The 10,771-nt window shown below is 34.8% G+C and overlaps 1 protein-coding gene across 1 annotated transcript; it reads right to left on the bottom strand.

Moving 5' to 3' along the window:
• Nucleotides 1–770: 770 nt before the first annotated feature.
• On the bottom strand, nucleotides 771–8,191 carry LUM (lumican). The gene is made up of 3 exons (XM_084878841.1): nucleotides 7,798–8,191; nucleotides 4,534–5,422; nucleotides 771–1,571 (listed from the first exon to the last, which is right to left on the bottom strand). Exons 2-3 carry the CDS (start codon nucleotides 5,399–5,401, stop codon nucleotides 1,414–1,416), a joined length of 1,026 nt encoding a protein of 341 aa, XP_084734967.1. The 5' UTR covers nucleotides 5,402–5,422; nucleotides 7,798–8,191; the 3' UTR covers nucleotides 771–1,413.
• Nucleotides 8,192–10,771: the final 2,580 nt, after the last annotated feature.

Genomic DNA, 10,771 nt, shown 5'->3' with positions numbered 1-10,771 from the left:
GGTATAGCCTCCTGCCTCTAGGGTATACACCTGAACAGCAAATTATTGTATTTAATACTTTAGGCAACTGTAATTCAATGGTAAGTATTTGTGTATTTAAACATAGAAAAGTAACAGTAAAAATAATACGGTACAAAGATAAAACATGATACACTTGTACAGGGCACTTACCATTAATGAAGTTTGTAGAACTGAAAGTTGCTCTGGTTGGGGCAGTGAGTGAACGGTGAGTGGATGTGAAGCCCTGGGACTTCACTGTATACTGCTATAGACTATATTCACACTGTACATTTAGGCTCCACTACATTTATAAAACAGCATGAGATTAAATCTAACACAAGAGAAAATTATGCAATCAAGAGACACGAACAGAAGGTGTATGAAGCTGCCATAGCATGGTATTCTCTTTTACAGGAAACTTTTGTTTAATAAGTAAAAAATAATACATCCTAAAAAAGATAAGAAGTATAGCATAATAAATATTTATAATAGTATCTACTATACATAATTGTGTGTCTATACTTTTATATGACTGGCAGTGTGATAGATTTGTTTACACAAGCATCACCTCAAACACAGGAATAATGTGTTGTGCTATGATGTTATAATGGCTATGACATTACGAGGCAATAGGACATTTTCAGCTTCATTATAATCTTATAAGACCATCATCGTATATGTGATCTATCATTCACTGAAATATTATTATACGTTGTATGACTGTATCTTATATATGAGAGATGAATTTTATAAGAAGTCAAACACAGTGATGCCATTTGCTATGTTTTATTTTACTATTAGCTTGTTAAACATAACATGCAAATAATAAAAAAAGAAACATACATATGATTTAAAATAAAAAATAATTCAAGAAAGTTTTTCTAGGTAACTAAATAAATTTTTAACACTAAAAATTCTGCTTTAAATGTATGTGGCTTCATGAATTTTGTTTAGTATTTCACAAAATCATTGGTCTCAAAATTTACCACCTGATTTTCAGCTAAACACATTTGAGCATATTAAGATAATTTGATTAAAGTCAGTAAACATCCATATTTATGTATTCTATACTTTTGGGCACATTAAGTTAAGATTTAGAAATTGGAAAACTCGGCTGACTTCCACGCAAAAAGTAAAAGGCTTTGCACATCATTTGACAGTAGAGATGTAAAAAACACTAAATTTACAAATAAAGCATTGTTTGTTGTATATGTGTGAGCATGTGTCTGTACTTGTGATGAAATAGGCCTGCTTTTCATCTTTTCTGTGTAAAAAAATTAGTAAAATGTTTACAAAACATTTTTTCTAAGAATTTAAAATTCATGGAAATAATAAACAATAAAAATGGACACTATGAAAACCAACACACAAAAATAAGATGTGGCTCCAGAATATACCTCAATATAACTGAAATTAATTAACAGTGATTTCATTTGCTACACGTAGGCATTCATACATATTAGCTGGCAGACTAGTATGGGTGATATTACGGTTGCCATCTAAGCGCAAATGCTTGATCTTGGAGTAGGAAAATGGTCCCAGGATCTTACAGAAGCTCTTTACATCAAGCTCTGGAAAATAAAGAATAAAATATTTTAATAATTTTTTTATTACATGGCTTAAAACAGTCATTAATTTTTTTTCCAAGTCTATAATAATAACTTATAGGATTTCTCCCCTCTCCCTCCCTTTTTTTTAAGTCACTTATTTGGTGGATCTTTGAATTAAAAATTGCTAACAAAATATTTCAGACTACCAAATGATACAAAAATATTTATTAAAATAACTATGGTGGGTCAGGACAGACAATTAAATTTTTCAAAGAACAATATTTATTATAAGTTCTTAGATTAGAAAGACAGTGCATAATATTATCTAAGAATTTTAAAAAAGATTTAGACTGAAAACATGTAAAATTTGTGCTGTTGTATGAATCATCTCGCCAATATAAGCATCCTGAGCTTATACATCTGGAAATGAGAGGGGCTGACTAGAAGACCTCTAAAGAATTTTCCAACTGGTACACATCATGACAGATTCAAAACCCCAAGGCAAATCCAAGTCATGGAATGACCACCATCTGAGCCACGTACTTTCCTGTGGTTAGAAAGCTGCCACAAGAGAAAAACTGCCTTAGTTTTTAATGGAAACGAAGATTGTTGCTAGTTTGCATGGTTTATGTGTGTACGTAGAAGCCATCTGTGTTTTGCTCAAGACTATTTCAGATTAAACTTATCTGGTCCTTTGTCTTGAAATTTTCTTTTATTCTCAAATTCTAGTCAACAGCGACTTCAGTGGAAGCCCAAACACACTCTGCTCCTTATCTCTATGATGCTGTCTTTAATAAATCATTAGTCAAATTGCAGAGATCTTTGTTATGGTACCTACTAATAAGGAAGTATGGAACAAGGGGACAAAACATAGCCTTAGGCCTATATTCATTTTCTGCTTTTGCCATTTACCAAATGGGTGACTTTAAAATATTGATATGATTTTCTTATTAAACATAATATATCCATCACACTGTGCTGCATGAATATTAAATTAAGGTATGCAAAGCAGCTCACAGAGTATTATCACATGATATATACAATAATTATGAGGTGTGTTTTTTGTTGTTGTTGTTTTGTTTTTTGTTTTTTTGGTGTGTGTATTTCAAATTATGCCACCATAGAAAGGCCTGTGATTAAGCTAGTGCCTTAGACTTGCAAGTCTGAAATATGAGAAATAGTTTTGGCTATAGATTTCCTAATAGTAGAGAAACATAAAGGGAGTATTTTATCTAAGAAAATGTAGACAATTGGTATATATAATTATTACATGTCACAATAAACTAAATCATAGACATGCATGCAAAGAAAAACGACAACAGCACCTGCAATGTATATAGCTACATGTCCAGGTTAAGGAAGGAAGGGCACTATTTATTTCCAAATGACCATATATGCTGGGCACTGTGGTTTCTATCTCAGCTTGACACTGAGTGCCTGTCAGCATCTCACTCATAGACCACCTTTCCCATCTCCCACATTGGCTCTTCCTTCTCTCACTCACATAATGAGGCCTGATCTTTACCCCTCCAAATTCTCCTGCATCTGTATCTCTTTCCTTTCTTACTTCAAAGAATGAGGTGACCCTAACCCTGATGCTAATCTCCACCCACCATGTCTAACAGGATTTCTTCAGCCCTCAAACATATTAAACCCCATTAGCGTGTTGGCTAGTCTAAGTAGCCATCTTCTTAACCATAAATGTTTATAATATGGGATCCTACATTGCCAGATAGTGATTTTTTTTACTAGAAACAATTGTAAGGGTCCAGTTCTGATAGCTTGACTGTGTATGTATGATAAGCAAGTTTTCTGGATATAAGAAAAAGCATGTGGCATTTTAGAGTTGGCAATCATGGTCTCCTTTATGAGAACACGATAACCATCTAGGAGTTACAGGAAACTTGTAGAATCACAAAGTATCAAATTAACAAGGCACAGTGCAATTTTTCTAATAGGAATATCAATACTTTTATCAAGCATGACAAGACAACCAACTTTCATGGCATAAAGATGCTCAAATTAAATAGATTATTTAGCAGATACAATTGTTTATGTGTGAATCAGTGTTTTCCACTTGATTTTTCTTTTAGCAAGTTTGTCCAAGACCATTGGTTTCTCTTCTGCCAAGCTCTGTTAAAGAGAGAGGTGGGGGGTAGTAAATGTACATTTCCCACCAAAATCTGTATTGCTCAAATTGAAAAATACCCCAGAAGACAAGGAGAGGGCATAAACAGTCCAAGTAGATCAGGTCAAACTCCTACCCAGAAAATAAATGAAAAATAAACTATGTCAGCAAGAGAAAGGAAGGAGAAACTGTGGAAAAATCAAATGGGGTGGAGGACTGTGTATAAGATGAGGAGCACTGTAATACTATTTTTAAAATATTCCAAATGCTTATCATGTACCTTCCCTCCTTAATCTTCGTTAGAGTCTCATAAGAACATTGAGAAGCCACACACACCATACCAGGGATAACAGAGGTAGATGATGGTCATGATTACAGAATACCTTGTTGAGTCCCAAGTAAAGATGTCAGAGAAGACCATGAGGATAAGCAGGAGGGAAGCTTGAAAGCCTCTGCTAGCCATGCCTGTTCTGCACTCATTTGCTCCCCCTTCAGCTAGATCTTACCAATAAATCAAAGTAGGAGACAAACCCAAGTCATGGAGAAGGAAAATAGTAGATAAATATCAAGCAATGACACAGTAGAATTAATTAGCCCAGAATATTAAAGCTGAGGAAATTAATGATTAAATTCTATGATCCTAATGGTTTCTTATCTGGACACTCCAAAGAAAGGCCAGATATTGGATAAATAACTAAGCTATAATTTTCTATATTTGAATTAGAGGGATATTTTATTGGCATTTTAATTAATTGTTAAGTGGAGCCAGATGCAATCAATATTGGTGTCACACAGCTTACGTGTTTGAAAACATGCAAATACATCCATCAAACACAAGCACAGCTTTCTACTTACTTTCAAGTTGGTTGACCTCCAGGTAATAGTTTTCTAAGTTTTCATTGACAGTGGGTATGTTTTTCAGCTTATTATAGGAGAGATCCAGCTCAAGCAGAGATGATACATTAAAAGAATTTCCAGGTATTCCACTATCGGCCAATTCATTATGAGATAAACGCAGATACTGCAGTCCCTTGAAACGCTTGAAATATTCATCAGGAATGTTGTTTATCTTATTGTTGTCTAAGTAGAGAGTTAGAAGAGATGTTGGGAGATCAGAAGGCAGTTTGGTCATCTGATTGAAGCTCAAGTCGAGGTACTCGAGTGACTTAAGACCTTTAAAAGCACCTGCCATGCCACCTTCTTTCAGCTGATTGTGCTGAAGATGGATGAAGGTCAGGTTTACCAGTCCTTCAAAAGAGCCGAGATTTGTGATCTTGTTATGAGAAAGCTGCAGGTCCTCCAGAGACTTGGGAAGTGGGCCCACAGATTGTGTCAGGTTGTTGTAATTTATATGCAGCTTCTTCAGTTGTTTTAGTTTAGAGAAAATTTTCCCTTTTATCTTAGAATTTTCTAGATGGTTATGATCTAGAATGAGCCACTGTAGGTCGGTTACATTTTCAAAGGCCTTTTCATCAATGTGGTCAATCTGGTTATGCCTCAGGTAAAGGTACTTGATTCCAGAAGGCACCATTGGCACACTCTTCAATTTCAGCTCATCGCAGTACATGGCCGAGGGATAGCTTGCAGGGCAGTTACATTCTGGGGCGCAGTTTGGAGATGAGTGCCCATATATTGGTAGTGGAAAATCGTAATATTCATAGTAATAATGGCTGCTGGCACCACTGATTAGTGCCAATAGCAGAGTAAATGCACCGAGATTCATTTTTGACGAATGCTTTGAATCCTAAGTGGAAACAAATTATAAAATAGTATATGTTCAGTGAAAGCATATTAGACTTACAATGTTAAATTCATTAGAAAATGTGTATTATATTGTTTTGTGTTTTTTAATGCATCTAAAGATGTATTTTTAATTTTTATTTAAGCATGAGGTTTAAGATGTATGTGTACCACTTGTGAGGTGGTGAACAGTTCAGGGTTAGATTGCATACACATGCGCCCCCTACTGGGAAAGCCATGCCTAACCTATCCAGTCAATCTCTCCAGTTCCTTCCTTAATTCAATGATTTTCTTAAGAGGTGTCTGGGTAGTGCCCATTGACCACCATGCTAAAACACTACCTCAGAACATCCTTCAAAAACCACAAAAAATGAAAATGAGGAGACAATTGTAAACTGCACCTTTTACCCTAGCATTCAACATCATTAAAACTGTCTCATTAAGAAGACCCTTACTGGGAACATGAGCAATCTGTGGTTTTGCTTGAAGGAAAGCTGTTCTTAACTTGTGTGGCAGAGATGGAGGGTGTCAGGAGGGAGGGATGTGGGAGAGGGGAGTACATTCCTTTAAAAATGTCTGGTTATTGTTGTTGGTTCAGAGGGGAGGTAACAGAATTCTTAGTGAAGTGTGCAAGGATATTATTTCAACTTTTGTTTAGCATTCCATACTTTCAGGCACATTACAGCACTGTGTTCTGAAATTAATATTTTGTATATAAGTTTTAGTAAAAAGTAATGTTTATTAATCATAGAAATGTCACAAATTCTAAAGACTTTTTAAACCTAGAAAGAGATCCAACTGAATAGAAAAATGATATTCTTTTCCAAGTTTTGAATTAAAGTTTTCCTTTCTGTCAATGACTCACAAGCTCTCTACCTTCTTCATGCCAAAATTTAAGAAGGCATGGTTCACTTACTTGGCTATTAGTGCTCTTACAGAGAGGAAGTGGGACAGACCTGGGCATTGAGCAAAGTCTGTATTTTACAGTGGCATTAGGAGCCACGGAAGAATGGATAAAATTGAGAATGTAAATTAAAAACAAATTGTAATAATGATCTATTAAGAATATGTTTCTAAGGTCAGGCTCAATAATATATTTTAATTGTTTGGAGAGTACAAGGTCAGAAATTTAGATAAAGGACAATAGCATATCAGAGTTGACCTTTCCTAGAGTAAAAGCTATGGCTGGAGGAGAAATTGATAACTCTGGGAGGGAAATCCTTAATGTGAAGCAGGACCTACATGCCATAAGGTCCTTCTTCCTGTGAGAAGTATGGGGTAAACTTTTGGATCAAGGGAGTTTGGGATAAGTAGGATTTTTTAGTATTAGGAAGTTTAAACACCTTTGCTTTAACTTGAAATTACAAGGCACTTTATTTTAGCAGATGAAACACTAAAAAAGGTGTTAGAAACAGTAATAGCTAACCCAATGTATTTTGTAACTATATTTTTAACTAACTTATTCCCCAAGATAATGATGGAGTCATTTAATTTAGTTGACAAGGCTTGGCAATGAGCACAATTAATATTGCAATATAAGGTATAGTATGTTAATGTTGTAAAGATTTGTCTGGCTTTATTAATAAGCTTTAAGTTTATTTAAGTATACACTAAAATAGACATGGTAACTATAATGTATTAAATAGTAGTGAAAAACATGCCTCCATATTTTTTGGCAGAATGAATCCAAAGAGTGTTTGTAGCTATATAAGGACTCCACTATGGAGCAAAAGTGCACTTTATTTACTTTCCTCCAAATTTTTTCAAATTCCTGTGGTTATGGAGGAAATGTTGTTTTTTTAAATAAATGTTTCCTAGAATTTCTTCAAAACATATCAATTTTAAAACATACATCCAAAAAACAAATCTTGAGAATTAACAAAATAGAAATAAGTAATCCAAAAGAGGGTCTGTCCTTAAGCTCACATTTTATAACAACATAAAACATTTATGGCAAATTGTCACAAACTATAGCAATATGTTTGTGGCAAAAATATTAATACTGCTTAAAATGACCTTTTTTGCTGCAAAATTCATTGTAAAAATGCTAACATACATCACTCATTAACATAAAATGACAAATATCTTCATTGCCAAACATTTTTACTGTCTAGTTTAAATATTTTCTCATTCTAACCCTGAAACTTTTTATAACTTCCTTTGTCAAGCAACACAGCACATATTGTAAAAACTTTATCTTAAATCCATAAGTCATGGAAAACATATTAAGAAAAGTGTGAGAGTAAATGCTCAAAAGTATGGATTTGCTGTTGAATAGCAATTGGCAAAGTTGCTCTAGAACTTTTTTTTGTTCCTATTACAATAAACACTGTCCCAAACAGTCAGCCTCCCCAGTGCTATAGTTAAAACAGCACTTACCTTACTGTCTTGACTCTGCTTTCGTTAATTCTTAAAGCAGATGCAGTATGGACAAGAATCCACTAATATATGCTGTAAACTCTGTCAGGACGGGACTGGCTGCCAGATTCCTAGTGATACAAGAGCTGGAGGGGGGAGACCCAGCCCAGTCACGCCAGTCTCTGAATGGAGTTATGTCATTGTGGGATCTTGTGGTGTGGCATGTAAGTGCTCTGCTCTCTAACGAAGTGCAAGTGGACTGGTGAGCAAGGACAGCCCAGTACATTCCCTATGGAATGGGAGAGCGATACATGCTTAACTAGCCCAAATGTCACAGCTTTTAACCAAAATATGAGTCCTGCTGCAAGGGAGGCATCTAGAGAGAAAACATTTTTATTACAAAGCTCTTCACTTCTGAACACTGTGGCAAAAATTAAATGTCATTCTCTCAGCCAGCTGTCATGTTCACCTAAAGGTCTCATAAAACATAAACAGAATAATTTCAGGAAAATGCAAATGGACAGACTCAGAGGAATTGAATTCATTTTGCCTATTATTCCTGAAATCTATATTGATTTATTAGTACTAACAATTTTTTGGCCAGGAGAGTAACTTACATTAGTTTCTGAAATATAAAAATACTTTATTTACAGCCTGATACAAATGATAGGTATCAGCCTTTCCAGCTTCTAATATGAAGGGGGCATGCTGTATGCTTTTCAGGTCTGGAACCAATCAGCAATGTTCTGCCTGTTTCTCATTTTGTGGATTTAATTTAGGAATTCATCCAAAATCTTACTTAGGGATAGTATTCTATAGCTTACTGCCAAAAACCATAAAAGAGCATAAAAATGTATGCTAAAATATCACAGAGCAATGATCTTTCACTCTGTCATTGCATGCTAGGGATATACTTTTCAAAACTAAAAATTATGCAACATTGTAATCTCCCAAAGGCCTGGTTTGATATATCTTTTGTTGTCAGTTTCTGATGCATGCTTCTAGATCTACTCATTTGCTTGTCTATTTCATTTTGTGGTTGTATCAGCTGTATTTATAGGAGTGTTTTCCTCTGAAATTTTCATTTATTCAAGTTTATAAGAACTCCTAGAAATATATATTTTAATATAAGTTACCACATTGTAAGAATTTTCCCTTTAAAATAATTTAAATATGTCACTTTTTAACTATGAAACCTATGAAAAGCTATTTAATTTTCATTACCACTAATGTTTTTGCTTGAAAAAGTAATATTGGAGTATATGCCTTATTTTTGTCATAGAATCATTAGGGAAAAAAACAACATTTTTCTTAAAAATAAATAGAACGGTGAAGTGATTCATAGTATATTTTATTATTTTATTAGGAAAGTTATAGAAAGACATTAGTTTTATAATTTAGAAAATGAAGAAATCAAGAAACAAGACAAAACCATCACACAATTAAGAGGCTCAGTTTAAGAGGATAGTTAAAACAATTCTAAACATTATCTCTGAGTTTGTCAAATTATATAATCTGAATTTTTCTTTTAAAAATTCTAGCTAATTATACCTAGGACTTTAAAGAACAGTAACTTTAAAAATTTAAGCATTAAAATCCACATAAGAATTATTATCACATTTTTAATAGTGGCAATGGAGACTCAGAAATTCTAAATAATTTGCTAAAAGTCACCTAACAAGTAAATGGAAAAATAAAATTATAATTTTCAGTTGTTGGGAGCAGGGTAACAGGACAGAGATGAGACAGATAGTTAATATAATCGGTTTGAAATAATTTATAGGCAATATTAATGTCAGTTGAGAAAATGCTGAAATATTAACTAGGAAATAGTTTTTAAGTGGCAATAATTAATTAAGCAATAGTTTCCTTCCTTTTTATTTAAATTTTAATTGATTTTTTAGAGAGAAAGGGAAAGGGAGAGAGAGAAACATGGATGTGAGAGTGAAACATTGATCTGCTGCCTCCTGCACACCCCCTAAATGGGCTCAAGCACAAAACCTGGCCATATGCCCTCACTGAGAATTGAATTGGCAACCTTTCGCTGCATGGGACAACACTCAACCAAATAAGGATCACACAGTCCAGGGCTACTTTCTTTATGTGTATATCACACACACACACACACACACACACACACACACACACACGCCCATGCACGCGCGCGCGCGCACACACACACACACACGCACGCACGCGCGCGAGCGCACCCACACGCACAGGCGCGCGCACACACACACACACACACACACGCACACACACGCACAGGCACACACACACATGCACACAACCACTTCTACATTTAAGACCTGTGGGTGACATATGAGCTTTCCCTCCTGATACATGGAGATTCAGGTCATTTGTGGTATTGAAAGGGAAAGGTTTTATCAATAACATGTTTAAATGAGTGAGTTGCTCCTTTAGCTCACCGATAGATTCCCTCTGCTACCGGAGACCAGCAGAGATGATGAGCACCATCAGGACGATTTTGCCCACCTCATTCTGAGTCCTACCCTGGACTTGTCTGTACACCCTGGCCCACCACAACGCGTCTGTTTCATTTGTCATAACCATTTTGATGCAGATTCTTCCTGTTCCAGGCTAGCTTGTGAATTCTGAAAAGTCAGTCCTGGAATAGAAAACAGTAGGACCCAGATTTTGTGGAAAGATAGATACAGATTAGTAACTTTCTGAAGCAATCTGCCAGGAGTAAAACGAAAATAAAATATAATAATAAAAGTAACTTGATAGGCTAGGTTTCTTCATTTTAAAAATGCAGGAAAAGTCAGCATGTGTATAATGCAATTGATACAATTGCATTATACACATGATATAAGGGATTGATACATTGCAATATCTTATAGGTGTTATTTGTTTTTATTTATTGAGTTATATCGATAGAACCAACATTTTGAAATCAATCTCAGAGATTATCTAAAATTGATGGGTATTAAACAAATTCTGTGGCAGGTCTTTTAATTCTCATGTGAAAAAC

The sequence above is a fragment of the Pipistrellus hanaki genome (assembly GCF_964339955.1).
Source record: "Pipistrellus hanaki genome assembly, chromosome: 3".
NCBI classification, from domain to species: domain Eukaryota; kingdom Metazoa; phylum Chordata; class Mammalia; order Chiroptera; family Vespertilionidae; genus Pipistrellus; species Pipistrellus hanaki.
This window is presented reverse-complemented; position numbering and strand designations above follow the sequence as displayed.